The 17,793-nt window shown below is 33.5% G+C and overlaps 1 protein-coding gene across 1 annotated transcript in view; it reads left to right on the top strand.

The window, feature by feature from the left end:
- TMEM242 (transmembrane protein 242) overlaps positions 1-14,123 on the top strand; it is a 56,395-nt gene extending 42,272 nt beyond the window's left edge. The window contains exon 4 of the mRNA XM_051997998.1: positions 12,011-14,123. Coding sequence (XP_051853958.1) covers positions 12,011-12,109 — 99 coding nt within the window. The 3' untranslated portion in view covers positions 12,110-14,123. The remainder of the gene's footprint in view (positions 1-12,010) is intronic.
- The last annotated feature ends 3,670 nt before the right edge of the window (positions 14,124-17,793 follow it).

Below are 17,793 nucleotides of genomic sequence, written 5' to 3'. Positions count from 1 at the left end.
GCCATGTTATTTGTAATTCATACTTGCTTGTATATGTGCAACTCTTGACTTCCAATAAATTTGATTTTATCTTGATACTATAATTATAAGTAGAAATACATGAGCTGTCCAACAATTATGTCACACTATTGCCACATAAATAGGTTACTCTTCACTTATACTTTTATTTAATGAAATTCTTTATTTCATTTTTCTTTATAATTCCTTGTTTGTAATGTTTTACAGTATGTTCATGTTCTCCATTGGTCCTTTTAAAAATTTAACTCTTCTGTGATGTATCGATTTTTTTAGCAGAAATAAATATTAATATTTTATTTTTTCTATTGCAAACAACTTTAACATTAATTTTTTAAAACTTTGAGTTCCCTTTTTTCTTCGCCTCTTCCTTCCTTGAAAAGGCAATTTGATAGAAATTATACATTTCTAATATGCAAAATGTATTTCCATATTAACTATGTTGCAAAAGAAAACAGAACAAAAAGACAAAATTTTTAAAGTGTGTTTCAGTTTATATTCAGACTCCATCAGTTCTTTCAGTGGAGGTAGATAATATTTTTCATCACAAGTCTTTCAGAATTATCTTAGATCATTGTATTGCTGAGAATAGCTAAGTCATTCACAGTTGATCATCATACAGAATTTCTATTACTATATATAAAGTTCTCTTTATACTTATATAAGTTTTTTCTAGATTTTTCTGAAAGCATCCTGTTTGTCATTTCTTACAGCACAATAGTATTCCATCACAATCATAAATTATGGCTTGTTCAGCCAAACCCCAGTTGATGGGCATCTCAATTTTCAATTCTTTGCCACCACACAAGCTGCTATAAATATTTTTATATATATAGGTCTTTTCCCTTTTGGAAGGGGGAAGGAGTGGGGAGGAAGGGGATAATGGTATTGTTGGTTCAGGGGGTATGCACAGCATTCTAGCTCTTTGGGTGTACTTCTAAATTACTTTCCAGAATGGTTGGATCAGTTTACAACTCATCAGCAATGAGTGTCCCAATTTTTCTACATCTCCAATATTTATTTTTTTTTCTACCAAATAGTCTGCTGGGTCTGAGATAGTATATTAGAGTTGTTTTAATTTGTATTTATCTAAACAATAATGATATAGGACATTTTTTCATGTGACTATGTTTAGTTTTGCTTTTTTCTTCTGAAAACTGAGTGTTCATATTTTTTGACTATCAATTAAGAATGACTATTCTTATAGGGTATTGATATTAAGAAGCAGAACTTTTCTTTCAGTGGGAATTTGGGAGTCATTAAATCTTTTTGGAATTTCCTAAAGCTGAATAGACTGGATTGTAGGCATTCTCCTCCTCTGCCTCCTCCTCCATCCCCCCTCCTCTCCTCCTGTGATTATTGATTTTACTCAGGTGACTTGGTAATAATATTTGGGATTTGATGTGATCAACACAATATTACTTATGATTGGATATCTAGAGCACCTCATCGTCTATACAGAATCTCTTTTCAACTTGTATTGTACTTCAGATTTCTTTCATGACAGTGATGTATACTTCTTGCAAGCATATCTCCCTGTTTAATGCTTCCCCTGATGTTAGTGGTCCCAGGTTTGTTAAACTATGTTACCTGTTGTTATTAAATCTTTTAAGGAATCTTGTATAATTTGTATAGATAGCATTTATTGGCAATTAGACCTTAAAGAAGTGTTTACCCTATTGAATCAATTTTAAATATAGTTATGTGCCGGGAACCATTTTATTCTTTATAGCCATCAGTCAATTATATGATGGTAAAAATGTAATTGGTTATGGAATGTTACTTGCAGAAGACTGCTTATTAACATACTCATTGAGGAATTCCTTAGTATATATGTCTGTTATTTTCATGGATAGGGTAGTGGGCATATAATTTGGTACTGATATTCTCTTGATCACCTTTTTGATAATAATAAGGTCCAAGAATTTCCCCATGCCTTTGATATGTTTCTCTCCTTAAGATATCCTGAGAATTGATTTCTCAACTCCTATAGAATTATTGCTTCTCCAGGCTACATCTCTTCTTTGTACATTTGACCTTGTCTAGATGGTCTTCACATTTTTTTCTCTTAAGTGTCATTTCTACCTCATTTTTTTGCACATCTGGAAAAGGATTTATTATAAAATTATAAAAATCTTTCCTTCTTTTGTCCTTTCAGTTTTATTCTTTTTTTTATTAATAGCTTTTTATTTACAAGTTATATGCATGCATAATTTTACAGCATTGACAGTTGCCAAATCTTTTGTTGCAATTTTTCCCCTCCTTCCCCCCACCCCCTCCCCTAGATGTCAGGCTGACCAATACAAGTTAAATGTGTTAAAGTATAAATTAAATACAAAATAAGTATACATGTCCAAACCGTTATTTTGTTGTACAAAAAGGATCAGACTCTGAAATAGTGTACAATTAACCTGTGAAGGAAATAAAAAATGCAGGCAGACAAAAATATAGGGATTGGGAATTCTATGTAATGGTTCTTAGTCATCTCACAGAGTTCTTTCGCTGGGTGTAGTTCCAATTTTATTCTAAGATGACTTTGTTTAGTTGGGTCTCTCACAAGCTTTCTTTATATTTATTTTCCCTTCATTGATTTCTCAGTTTACATGATGATACTATAATCTCTTCTACTATCCTTCTTCATAAGGTTTTACAAATATATTTTTCTTCTAATAAAATCCAGTGTTTTGGATCTAATAAAATCTAGTAAATTCATGTTGTCCTTGGTTGCTACTTTTCTCATTTGTTAAGTCTTTTCTAACCAAGAAGTTTTTTATGATCTTTTGGTCTTTTCTAGTTAATGCATTTGATTTAAATCTGTTAAATTTCTGTATAAAATTACTATAGTTAGTATTGTACTTTTCTCCACTTATTTCCTAGCTTGCAGTGTCAAAAACTTGTTTAAATAAGTTGTTGGAATTATTTTAATTCTATTCCATTTTTGAAAATCATTTTGATTCTTCTAGCTTTATATAAATTGATATTTTTTGTTTTAACAAGCCAAGGGTCTGAGTGTACACAGGCAAAAATTCTGGAATGATTTCCCACATGAAAAATGAATTTTTCCTGTCAAAGTATAATTCATTTCATTGTTATTCATTGTTTGCCATGTTCTAAGCCTTTATTTCTTTTATTCTAAGATAGTATTCATTGAACTCTTATTACTTTTTAAATATTCCCTTTCTTTGTCTTTATTTGCTTCTATTCATTTTCCACTTTCTGATGTGCTTTAATAAATTCCTTTTGTACTTACTTTCATATCTCTGAGAACGTTGGGAAGCAGGAACAAAAATAAACATGGCACTGGCTTGGGGTTTTAAGAAATATATGTTAACATTTTTATGTTCAAATGAAAATTTCTAGTCAACAAACATTTATTAAACACCTACTGTGTACCAGGCACTAGAATCTGAAAATCTAAAGGCATACATACCCTCAAATTGCTTATATGCTAAGGGACAAACACCATATGTATGTTTATAAGTATATTCAAAATAAATATAAGGTAAGTTTTAAAAGGGAGATCCCTAGGAGCTAAGGAGTTCAAAAAAGGCTTCATTGGAAGGTAGTGCATGAATCTAATTTTTAAAAAATAATAATAATTCTAAGGGATGAATATGAGGAAAGAATACATTTTAGTCCCATGGGACAGAGTTTGGATGAACTATATAGTGTAGGAAGGGGCTAATAGATAATATCTGGAAAGATAGTTTGGGACCAGATTGTTAAATATTTTAAATGCCAAACAGGAATTTTATCCTAAATGCAAGAGAAAACTTTTTCATTTTTATTTATTTATTTATTCATTCATTCATTCATTCATTTATTACAGCTTTTTATTTACAAGATATATGCATGGGTAATTTTTCAGCACTGACCCTTGCAAAAGCTTCTGTTCCAACTTTCCCCCCCTTCCCCTAGATGGTAGGTAGACCTATATATGTTAAATATATATTAAACACAATATATGTACACATATCCATACAGGTATTTTGCTGCACAAGAAAAATCGGACTTAGAAATAAGGTAAAAATAACCTAAGAAGGAAATTTAAAAAATGCAAGTGAACAAAAACAGAAGGAGTGGAAAAATTGTGTTGTGGTTCACACTCATTTCCCATAGTTCTTTCACTGGGTGTAGCTTGTTCTCTTCATTATTGAACAAATGGAACTTATTTGGTTCATCTCATTGTTGAAGAGAGCCACGTCCATCAGAATTGATCATCATATAGTATTGTTGTTGATGTGTATAATGGTATCCTGGTTTTGCTCATTTCACTCAGCATCAGTTCATGTAAGTCTCTCGAGGCCTTTCTGAAATCATCCTGCTGGTCATTTCTTAAAGAACAATAATATTCCATAACATTCATATACCACAACTAATTCAGCCATTCTCCAATTGATGGGCATCCATTCAATTTCCAGTTTCTAGCCACTACAAAACTATCTTATGTTCTTCTAATTTATTTATAATCTCATTCTTTATGCCTAGATTATGAACCCGTTTTGACCTTATCTTGGTGTATAGTGTTATGTGTGGATCAGTGCCTAGTTTCTGCCATACTAATTTCCAATTCCCAGCAGTTTTTCTGAAACAGTGAATTTTTATCCCAAAAGTGGGGTCTTTGGGTCAAACTCTAGATTATTATAGTTATTGACTATTTTGTCCTATGAACTTAATCTATTGTACTGATCGACTCATCTATTTCTTAGCCAATACCAAATGGTTTTGGTGACTGCTGCTTTATAATATAGTTTTAGATCTGGTACACCTTAATTTGATTTTTTTTTTCATTAGTTCCCTTGAAAGTCTTGACCTTTTGTTCTTCCAGATGAATTTTGTTATTATTTTTTTCTAGGTCATTAAAATAATTTTTGGGGAGTCTGATTGGTATAGCACTAAATAAATAGATTAGGTTGTATTGTCATCTTGATTATATTCACTCGACCTATTCAAGAGCGCTAAATATTTTTCCAATTGGTTAGATCTGACATTATTTGTGTGAAAAGTGTTTTGTAGTTTTGCTCATACAGTTTCTGACGTTCCCTTAGCAGACAGATTCCCAAATAGTTTATATTATCAGCAGTTACTTTAAATGGAATTTCTCTTTGGATCTCTAGCTGTTGGATTTTGTTAGTGATATATAAGAATGCTGATGATTTATGTGGATTTATTTTGTATCCTGCAACTTTGCTAAAATTATAGATTATTTCTAATAGCTTTTTTATAGAATCTCTGGGGTTCTCTTAGTATCCCATCATATCATCAGCAAAGAGTGATAATTTGGTTTCCTCATTACCTACTCTAATTCCTTTAATCTCTTTCTCAACTTTTATAGCTGAAAATAGCATTTCTAATACAATATTAAATAGTAATGGTGATAGTGGGCAACGTTGTTTCCCTCCTGATCTTACCGTGTTTCCCCGAAAATAAGACCTATCCCGAAAATAAGCTCTCCCCTTACTGTATAAGATTCCTCTAAAATAAGCCCTCCCCCGAAAATAAGCCCTAGGAGATTGCTACTGTAGTGAAGGTGATCCCTTGCGCTACACGCTACATTACGGTACCCTCTGTATGTACCGTACCCCCACCCCCACCCCCGAGTGAAACGCATGCCGCGCTCCAAGCTGCATCCAATCAGAGCTGCAGCAGTGAGCTTGTCATTCTGTGCTTCCCTAGTGATTTGCTTGCTGGCGCCATTGAGAGCAGTGCCGCGGAGGAGAGCTGAGGCAGGACAACATAAAAACCCAGTATGTAAGAGGGAATGAGGGGGCATGATGGAGGATAAAAGAAGAATTCAGGGGGCATGATAGAGGATAAAAGAAGAACTCAGCCAGCACTCACCACGCTAAAGAAATGAAGAACTTCCTTGCAGAGAGAAGAATAGATCAAGGAATGATTCCTGCAGGAATGACTGCCTATCTCCACACCCTTGATATTGCAATAAACAAGCCATTCAAGGACCATTTGCGCATGGAAGTCAATGACTACATTGAAAATAGAATGGAAAGAAATCAGCGTGGAAACTTTGTGAAGCCCTGTCTGCAAGAAGTCGTGACTTGGGTGAAGAAGTCATGGGATAAAATTACTGACAGCTATGTCGCCAAGGCACTATGAGTAGGTTACCTGGATAAGACATGTTCATTTAAAGAGAGCTATATTGGTGGGCATGACAGATTGGGTCCACTTCTTCTGAAGGAAATAGAGGCGCAAGACATCCAGGACGGAATTCAGGGTATGGACACTTATGACGATGTTGTTGAAGAAGATGACATGATCATTATTGAATAAAGGTACTTTTTTTGTTCACATTTACCTGTTTAATAAAATTGCTGTCAATGTTCATTAAAATAAGCGCTCCCCTGCAAATAAGCCCTCTGGTGTTTTTTCTGTCCAAAAAAAAATTAATAAGACAGTGTCTTATTATCGGGGAAACACGGTATTGGCAATGATTCCAGTTTATCCCCATTATATATGGGGATACATACATGCTTACTGGCAGTTTTAAATAGATGATCCTGACTATTTTAAGGAAAAGTCCATTTATTCCTATGTTCTCAAATGTTTTTTAATAGGAATTGATGTTAGATTTTATCAAATGCTTTTTCTGTATCTATTGAGATGATCATTTGGTTTTTGTTAATTTCGTTATTGATATAGTTAGTTATGCTAATAGTTTTCCTAATATTGAACCAATCCTGAATTCCTGGTATAAATCCTACTTGGTCATGGTGTATTATCCTGGGGATGATTTTCTGTAATCTTTTTGCTATTATTTTATTTAATATTTTTGCATCAATATTTACTAGGGAGATTGGTCTATATTTTTTTTTCTCTGTTTTCATCCTACCTGGTTTAGGTATCAGTACTATGTCTGTGTTATAAAAGGAATTTGGTAGGAGTCCTTCATTCACTATTTTTTTTCAAATAGTTTATATAGTATTGAGTTAATTATTCTTTATGTTTGGTAGAATTTACATGTAAATCCATCTGGTCCTGGGGATTTTTTTCTTAGGGAGTTGATTAATAGCTTGTTCTATTTCTTTTTCTAAAATGGGATTATTTAAGCAATTTACTTCCTCCTCTGTTAATCTGGGCAGCCTATATTTTTGAAGGTAGTCATCCATTTCACTTAGGTTATCAAATTTATTGCATAAAGTTGGGCAAAGTAACTCCTAATTATTGCTCTAACTTCCTCTTCATTGGTGGAAAGTTCTCCCTTTTCATTTTTAAGACTAACAATTTGATTTTCCTCTGCTTTTTCTAATCAAATTTACCAAAGATTTATGTATTTTGTTGGTTTTTTCATAAAACCAGGCCTTAGTTTTCTTTTTTATCTTCTCTTTCTCTTATTTTATTCAAATAAGCCTCTAGAGATATAAAATTTCCCCTTATTACCACTTTAACTGCATCCTACAAATTTTGGTATGTTGTCTCATTGTTGTCATTCTCTTGGGTAAAATTATTATTTGTGTCTTATGATTCATTCATTCTTTAGGATGAGATTATTTAGTTTCCAATTACTTTTTGGTATATTTACCCCTAGCTTTTTGTTGAATGTAGTTTTTATTGCATCATGATCTGAAAAGAATGCATTTACCAGTTCTGCCTTTCGGCATTTAATTTTAAGGTCTTTATGTCCTAATATATAGTTTTCTTTGTCTCTTCGTGAGATGTAATTTCCCTCTTTTTACCTCCACTTTTCCCTTTTTCTGATACAATCCCCTTTCTATGTCTAATTCCCTTTAAAAAAATATTATAACAGTAAAATCAAATTATACAAGCGGTCTTTATGTATGCCTGTAACAGAAATACAGTTCTCAAGAGTTATTTTTATCTTTTTATGCTTCTCTTGAGTTCTATATTTGGAGGTCAAATTTTTGGTTTAGCTCTGTTGTTGTTTTTTTCATTAGGAATAAATGGAATTCACCTATTTCATTAAATGTCCATCTTCTTCCCTGGAAGTAAATGCTCAGCTTAGCTGGGTAGTTTATTCTTGGCTGTATTCCAAGTTCTTTTGCCTTTCAGAATATCAGATTCCAGGCCCTTCGATCCTTTAATGTGGAAACTGCTAGATCCTGAGTGATCCTTATTATGGCTCCTCGGTATTTGAATTGTTTTTTTTCTGGCTGCTTGTAATATTTTTTTTTCCTTAGTCTGATAGTTCTGAAATTTAGCCACAATATTCCTTGGAGTTTTTATTTTGGGGTCTCTTTTAGAAGGTATTCAATGAATTTTTTCAATGGCATGTTACCTTCTGATTCTATTACATCTGGCCAGTTCTCTTTGATGATTTCCTAGAAAATAGTGTCTAGGATCTTTTTTTTCATTATGGTTTTCAGAGAGCCCAGTAATCCTTAAATTCTCTCTCCTAGATCTATTTTCCAAGCATGTTGTTTTTCCAAGTAGATATTTAACTTTTTTTTCCTATTTTTTTATTATTTTGGTTTTTCTTGACTGATTCTTAATGTTTCAATGAATCATTCATTTCCATTTGTTCAGTTCTGATTTTTAATGAGTTATTTTCTTCATTAATTTTTTTTTACTTCTTTTTGTATATGTCCAGTTGAGATTTTAAATGAGTTGTTTTGCTCTATGGAATTTTTTTCCATTTCACTAATTTTTTTAAACTGAGTTATTTTCTTTCTCCAATTCACAAATCCTACTTTCCTGGGAGTCCTTTATCTTTTCCATTTCACAAATTCTGTTTCCCTGGGAGTTCTTTACCTTTTCCAATTCACATTTTAGGAAGTTGTTTTCTTTTTCCACTTTATCAAATTTTTCTTTTAGTGAGTTATATGCCTTTTCCATACTCTCTTGCAGAGCTTCCCTTTCTTTTCTCCATTTTTCTTCTAGCTGTCTTTTAAGATCTTTTATAATTTTTTTCTAGGAGAGCCTTGTGTGATGGGGAACAGATTATATCCACCTTTGGGTTTTTGTCTGGAGATTGTCTGCTATTTAGTCTCTTCAGGGTTGGAAATCTGCTCTCTTTCTGCATAGAAGCTATCTATAGTTAGAGCTCACTTTGTTTTTTTACTCATTTTTTAAAAGCCCTTAGGATCTGCCCTCATGGCAGGGAAGTTCCCAGCTTCCTGTACAGAACAGGGACAGATGGACGGTACCTGTCCTGTGAACGGGCTGCTTAGAGTGACTGCCCTGGGAAGAGCTGTGAGCTGAGGAACAGTAGCTATCCTGCAGAAACATCACTGCCCTGGGCAAAAGCCCAGTGCTGCGTAATGTGACTGCGCTGTGGTCCTGCTGAGTCACTCCTGGTGCTGGGGGGTTGTGGCCAGGTCCTGTGAAACTCTGATGTTTTGGAGTACACTCTACCTTTGGCGTTTGTGTAACTTCTCTGCTGATCTACTGCTTTGCAACAAAAGCAAAGCAGCCAACCTGTGGTAGAGTCCTCCCTGGAGACCACCCCCATCCCTAGCTGCTCAGTATATGCTAGCCTCCGTGTTCTGCCTCCCTGTCTGCACTGGCCTCCTCCTGCCTAATCAAGACAGACCTTTTATGGCAATCTACCAAATTATCTTCTGCTGATAATTTGTTATACTCCCAATATATGTGGATTCTACCAATCAAGCACTATTTCAGAGGCTGAATTTGGTAATCAATAGTGAGGGTAGAAGGGAAGTCAGAATGAAGCATGTGTCCTCTCTGCCATCTTGGCTCTCCCTCCTCCCCTCCTCTTCCCCCTCTTCCTCCCCCCCCTCGCCCTGAAAACTTTTTCAGCTTATTGAGCTAGAGAGTAACATGCTTGCTTGCTTGCTTATTTATTTATCCTATCTATTCTTTTGTTTGTTTATGTACACACACACACACACACACACATTTATAGTTATGTATATGTGTGTATTATAGACATGTATGTAATTTTTCCAGTCACATGTAAAACAATTTTTTTTACATTTGTTTTTAAAACGTTGAGTTGCAAATTCTCTCGCTCCTCCCTGAGCAGCATGTGAAGTTATGCAAAACATTTCTTACTAGTCTTGTTATGAAGGAAAACATAGATCTTCACTCCTTCCCTCCAAAAAAAGCCTTCAGAAAGATAAAATTTAAAAAAAGTATTCTTCAATCTGTATTCACACACATTCTTTGGGTATGGATAGCATTTTTCATCATAAGTCCTTCATTTTTTGCTGAGTATAACAGTCTTTTTCACAGCTGATCATCCTATTACTTTGTACATAGTATATTTCATTTTGCATGAGCTCATGGAGGATTTTCTGACTTTTTCTGAGAATAGTCTGCTCATCGTTTTTTATACAACAATAGTATTCCATCATAATCACATATCACAATTTATTCAACTATTCTCCAGTTGAGGAGCCCCTCAGTTTCTAGTTCTTTACCCTGAGAAAAGAGCTGCTATAAATATTATTATACACACACACACACACACATATAGATAGATAGATAGATAGATAGATAGATAGATAGATAGATCCTTTTCCTTTTTTTTTTAATGTCTTGAGATTCATGCCTAGTAGTGGTATTGTTAAGTCAAATGATATGCATAATTTTATAACCCTTTGGTCATAGTTCATATCTTTTGATCATTTATCAATTTTGGGAATGGCTCTTATTTTTTATAAATTTGACTCAGTTCCCTGTACATTTGAGAAAAAAGAGCTTCATCAAAAAAACAACTTGAAAATTCTTTTCATAATTATTCTTGCTGACTATATTCCCCCTCCCTCATTTATTCGATTCTCTCTCTTTTCAACCTATCCATCCTCAAACGTGTTTTGCTTCTGACCAGTCCTGTCCCGCAATGTACCCTCCCTTCTCTCATCCTTCCCCCTTCTTCCCTTCCCTTCATGCTTTTCTGCAGGGTAAGATAGATCTCTCTATCCATATTGAATATGTATGTTTTTTCCTATTTGAGTCAGTTATAATGAGAGTAAGATGGGAATGATATGTTCATTTCTATTGTTTGGTAACTGTGATGGCCTAGAGAAGGAAAAGATCTACTGAGCTATTGCAGTAATCTAAATGATAGCTGATTCAGGACTGACCTAGAATGGTTACCCTATGACTAGAGAGGAGTCAAATCAAGATATTGTGGAATTAAAAACTACAACCATTGGCAACTGACTGGATATATGGGGTTCTAGAGTGAGCAATAAGATAATGCCAGCCTTCAAAATCTGGGAGTCTAGAAGAAAGGTGATATATACTCTCAGAAATAAAGAGTTTCTGAAGAGGGATAGGATTGGAGGCTGAGGAAAACATCAAAGATTCTGAGACTTTCCATTATTCTTCTCATTCATTATTCTAAAGTATTTCTGGAACCTCCTCTTAGAGGTTTGAAACTTCTTGAAACTTGTTTCAAACTTTTCGAATAAGTTTTTAAACCACACAGAATGTTTCTTTCAAAAAAACACTTGGGGGTCTATTAACAAAAAATGTTATTAATCAGTTATTAATTTATCTTATTCATCAGACTTAGCTTCAGATAGCTTTTGCCTTTTTACAAAAATTAAACACAGTCTTGATATATTTTGGAAATATATACCCCAGAAGCTTTAAAGACACTATCAGAGGAAGAGTTTCCAGAATGTTTTAAGCAAAGGAAACATCATTGAAGTAATTGTATAGTCTGCCAAGGTGGCTTCAGTAAAAGGGGAAACAGTCACTTAGGGTATTGTGGTATGTTTGTTTAGGGTTGAAAAAAAAACTTCATCACTTTGTAATCCTAATTCTTAAATAAAGTATATTCTTACATATAACTCCATTGGATTTAAATATATAGATAGATAGATAGATAGATATAGATATAGATATAGATATATATAGATATATAGATATATAAATATATAAAGAACCAAAATTTGATCCTAGTTGTTTATATTCAGGTGTTACTCTGTGGTCTTTATCCATGAGCATTGCAATTTTATCTAGTCAGCAAAGGTGTTAGTCTGTAAGAGCTTTGGATATTTACCGCTCCTTTTAACATTTGATGACTGATTTTTTTTTTTTCTTCTTTTAGATGAAAGACTTTCAGAGTAAAATGCAATCAATATTTCCAGTGATTCCCAAGAACCCTGGGTCATCTGTCGAATGGGAGGAAGCACTGAAATCCAAATGAGATTAGCATGAAAGAACGCCAAAGAGATTGTTAGAGCGAAGTAGCTTGGACATGCTAAAATAGCCATCCTCTTTAAAGGAAAAAGAGATCAAATTGATTTCTATTCAGAAAAGTGAACAAATCATTGGTAGAACATGGACTCTGTGGCTTTCAGCATCTTCACTATAGTCTATGAAAACTCAAAGTCATTCTGCATTTGCTTTATCTTGGAATCAAACGGGATTACATGTTTTCCAAGATTTGAGAGTTGTTTCAAAGAACATTAGTTGTGAGTAAATAAATAACTTTCCTTTGTGGAAAATATACTAGTATAGAAAGTTAGATATATTTCTATAAACTTTAAAAACAAGTCTTTCACTTGAAAAGCCAAATTGTGTGATAAATATGCTGACAAAAATATTTAAAAACCTTTGATACTTCTCACCACCAGGTTGGGACTAAGCTAAAACTTAAAGATGGTTCATTAAAAAAAATTTAAGACCATAAATAAGTTACTTGAGATCAGGGACTATTTTTTGTCTTTCTTTTTATCTCCAGAACTGACATGTAATGCCTGACATGTAGTAGGTGCTTAATAAATGCTCATTGACTAGCATGGCCATAGATAGTAATGAAATAATAGTGACTCATTCTTTGAAATTAAATGAGTTAATTCCAGGAAGCTCTCATGTTGTTGTGTGATTATCTGGCTGTACCTGGCACAATAAAAGCCAGTTAAGCTGTTCAACTATTCACCTCTAGTGCACATCATAATATTAGATCATTTGTTTGAAATGATTTTTCCTTTGCTTTGTGCCCTTCGTTCACTCATTCAGTGCCCTACTTAAAAGCCACTCAATATATTTCTACATGTCTTTATGCTTTGAAGAAAATAAAAAACAACAGATTAATATAATATGAGAGTAATTTGTTGTCTTTGTCATGCTGTCACTAATATGAAGTGTACATTTAGTAGATAATTTGATACCAGATTCCTAAACACTTACCTAACCAGTTACCTAAACATAATTTTATCTTAATCATCAAAGTGAAAATAGCACAATATTAAATCCACACATCTAACAAATATTTTTAACCCAAACTCACATGTTATTGAGTCTAACATTCAATATTTAGTCTAATAATTCTAATGAATTTTCTGTGAGTAAATTTCTAAGTAATTCATCATTAAGAAAACATTCTCTGTTGCTCTGTGGTGTCTTATAGAAACTAATAGAGAACAGTGTCTAATTGCAATCACTGTATTTATCAGACTTAAAAGTTTTTAAAGAAACAAGAAAAATATTTTTTACTATGTAAATTTTTCAGAGAAATAACATCTGGTTGAAAATGCAAATTTGAAGTTTCTTTTATGATTGCTTAAGCTTTAATTAGTCAGCTATCAGGTCTAATAAAGTACATTTGAAATTTATTTGTTAATATGAAACCTTTTAGTTCTAATAAAAAATAAAAAATTAAATGTCAAGTGCATAATTTAGCATTTTTGTCTAAACCATGATGCCACACTTAAATTGCTGAATTGTGATTAAACAAGTTGTAATCAGTATTTGGATTTCTTATGCAACTTATTACAAAAATCTAAGACTAAAAAGAAATTGAGAGTAAAATTTATAATACTACATATATATCATCTCAAGGTTCATCTCACTCATCTTTCATTTTAAACTAGGTAACATAAATGAGAAAAGTTTGGAGAAGACAAATACAAAGATCAGAAAATCATTTGAAGTGATAGTTTTTAAAATATGCATCAAGGTTACAAACCCTGATAGATGGATTAGTGTGCCTCTAGGTCTATATGACAAAATGGAGTAAGCAGTACTGGAAGTACCTGTAACCACCTATAGCTAAAATTCAAGTTTCTTGTTTTTCTTTGCATGTAGATGCAGATCCACAGAAGGGGTTGGGAGAAGGGAAAAAAGTCAAGGTTTTCTAAGAAAATAGAGCTGTAATTCATAATTGATTAATTAATTATTTAAATGACCGTGGTTTGAAATAAACTTTTATACTATAAGCCCCTGAGTACAGGAAGTATCCTTTATTCTTTGTAAACCCCACTGTAGCATCTCCTTCAGTATGCTACAAGTTGTGTGATATATATTCCCTTTTAATGTTGATGACAACTAGTGCAGAAAATGCTTTTTGTGTTAATTGGCAAAATAAATGGCAGGGTAGATGTTGCATGTATTGTGGCTACTTCTACATAATGAACTTCACAAATGCTTTTATTGAAGACATATTAAAAATGAGTATAAATACTAAATGAGTATTTAGATCGAAGATGATGGACATGTACAGATGGTATGGAGCTTGTTAACTCAAAATAAGCAGAAAAGAAAGGAAATAAAATATGCTTCAAATAATGTGCTTTTAGTGTTAAACCAATCGATGCCAATTTAAAAAAATTGGTCATTGGTATAAGACAGTAGTGTCAAACACAAGATACAGGTTACTGTGGGTTTATATTTTGACTTAGAAAAACACATCTTAACTTTATCTTATGTTTTGTTATATTTTTATTTTGTTACATGTTTCCTCATTATATTTTAATCTGCTTTGAGTACATTTGGTTGTGCTATGAGCTATATGGTCATGTGTTTGATACTATTGGGCTAGGGAACGCTCCTTTGCCAGTGAAGCTCTTCAACACTTGATACTGCTGTGCTAGAGAGTTGCCTAGAGGCAACATTATTTTATTTGTACTGAAAATTCCCTGATCTGCTTTTCTTTTCCCAATCTTGAATCCTTAATTACTTTTTAGATACCTGGAATCCAGTAGTTGTCCTAAACCTAGTATATCCAAAGTGGATCTCATGTTCTTTCCCCTTAACATTCCCTGTCCTGCCCCTTTCCACTCCTTCTTTATTATTGCAAAGGGCAATCTTTCCATGCTTCCAGGCTTATAACCTTGGAAGCATCCTGGACTCCACATTGTCTCTCAACTCCCAAATCTCTTGCCAAGGCCTTTGTGACATCATTTCGTTACGCCTTCTCTCTCCTCTGACACTGTCACTACTGTAATTCAGGCCCTCCTTACCTCACACCTGAATTACTTCCTGAATTCCTGGTGGGTCTACCTGCTTCAAGTTTCTCCCCACTCCAGTCCATCCTCCATTACCCACTAAAGCTGATTTTTCTGAAACACAGGTGAGGTCATATGACCCTTGCCCCCATTCAGTGAACTCCAGTGGCTCTTTATTGCCTCTAGAATCAAATACAAAATGCCCTATTTAGCATTCAAAACTCTTCCTAGCCTAGCCCCTTCCTACCTTTCTAATCTTTTTTACACCTTATTCCATGACACAATCTCTGAAGCCAGTGACACTGTCCTGTCTGTTCTATGAACACGATACTTTGTCTCTCAGTTTGGGGTGTTCTTTTTGGATGTTCCCCCATGCTTTGAATACTTGTTCCTTCCTTAGCTCCAGTTACTGACCTCCCTGCCTTCCTTTGAATCCTAAATAAAATCCACCTCCTAAAGGAATCTTTCCCTTATCTCTCTTAATCCCTGTGCCTTCCCATCATTAATTATTTCCTGTTTGTTCTGTATATAGCTTATTTGGACTACTTTTGTTTGCATGTTGTTTCCTCATTAGATTATAAATTCCTTAAGAGTAGAGAGTGTCTTTTGCCTTTTTCTGTATGAGTAGCTCTTGGTACAGGGCCTCACAAATGATAGGTACTTAGTAAATATTTTTTTGATTTAAATAAACATTTTGAATTGAATAAATATTTATTAAGAAAATAAGAAAAAGAAAGAGTCTGTCCTCAATGAGTTTACAATCTAATGGGAGAAAGCAACACTCAAAAGAAATCTAAAGAAATCTAGAAAGGGCAATGGGAAGGGAGACACTAGTGGGGGAGGGTATTCAGCATCTCATTCTAGGGAGTTGAAACCCAGCAGCTGCAGATTGATAGTGAACTGAGAGTTTAATGAAGTATCATGATTTCCCTAGATTTACATTGCCAATGTACGTTAAAGATGAGATTTGGAATCAGGTCCTGCTTTCTAGGCCAGCTTTTCATTTACTATCATATGCTTCTAAATCCATACCCGTGAAAGAGTTTTATGTATATATTTTTTGATTACATATAACCTTTTTGTACTATGTGATTTTACTATACTCTTTTAGTGGGGAACAACTGAGGATACATGCAGAATAATTTTTTTAATTAGAAGATTTTTTATTATGAGATTTTTGTCAGAGTTTCATTTTTGTCAAATGTCACCCATATGATCTAATTGATATTAACAAAACTTTCAAGAAGAGGGAACAGAAATATAAAAGATGCTAAGAACAGTTTGAGATTATGAACATTCTAAGAATGGTCATGAATCAAGAGGCCTAATGAGATGAGATGATGGGAAGATATGGTATCCACAATTAGAATTATTTCCCTTTGTTGACTGTGAATTTTTTTTAAAGGCAAAAAAAAAAAAATCACAGGTGAAAATCCTACTATCTTAATAAAAGTGTTTTTCTATAGGCAGAATTTAGATGTCAGAAGATTTTGTCATTTGTTCGTTTTATATCAGAAGCATATTGTTAAATTGGTTAATGGAAGGGAAAAATGTTTAACAGATAATCTTATTCTTTTATGTGGAGTACCATCTGTGTATTGAGCTCTGAATGTTCCTGGATATGGAAGAGGGGAAATGTTATGGAATTTCAAGTTTGCCTTCCTTGCTGTCTTTATCTTGGGTAGTATATGACAAACATAATCACATTTATCTCCTGAAGCATAAAGAGTTTTAATCACCCTATTAACCAGGATGACATTTTTCACAGACTTAAAAAGGAACAGAGCAGACATTATATCTCCATAAGCAATCCATTTCATGGAAGCTGAGCACTAGAAATTTTTAAAAAGGATGGATAACACAAGTTATTTCCCTTGCACATCTAAACCAACATTAAAGAGACTTTACTAAGGATTTTTTTTTTTTTTAATGTTGACTAGGGGGTTAAATTCTAAATTTAGAATTTCATTGACCCAAAAGGGTTGACATCTAAAGCAATTGAGAGAATATGAGGAAATGTTTACAAGAACTCTGCATTCATTCAAGGAAAATACTTAACTCTTGTTATTTATGGCTGCCAAGTAGAAATTTGTCCATGGACCTCTGGTTATTTTCAGCATAAAAAGAAAAATCTTTTAACAACTTGGGAATGCAAAACAGACCTTGGAAACAACCTTATACTATATATATATATTCATTCTCTCTCTCTCTCTCTCTTTCTCTCTCTCTCTCTCTCTCTCTCTCTCTCTCTCTCTCTATATATATATATATATATATATATATGTGTGTGTGTGTGTGTGTGTGTGTGTGTGTGTGTGTACACACACACTTTATATAACATATTTAAGGTTTGCAAAGTGCTTTACAATATTACCTCATTTGATCCTCATCAACCTGTAAGATAAATGCTATTATCCCCAGCTTTCAGCTGAGGAAACAGGCTAAAAGAGAAGTGTCTTGTCCATGGGGGAGATTTAAATTTGGAACTTAATGATTCAAAGTCTAACATTCTATCCATTACGCCACAAAACTGCCCAATATATGGGTGTGTGTGTGTGTGTATAATGTATATTAGTATGCTTCTGATATAATATATGTAACATGTATGACATAGTTATATGTAACATATCTATACACACACTCATATATACATATATACATA

This window comes from Antechinus flavipes, chromosome 4 (genome assembly GCF_016432865.1).
Source record: "Antechinus flavipes isolate AdamAnt ecotype Samford, QLD, Australia chromosome 4, AdamAnt_v2, whole genome shotgun sequence".
Taxonomy (NCBI): domain Eukaryota; kingdom Metazoa; phylum Chordata; class Mammalia; order Dasyuromorphia; family Dasyuridae; genus Antechinus; species Antechinus flavipes.
This window is presented reverse-complemented; position numbering and strand designations above follow the sequence as displayed.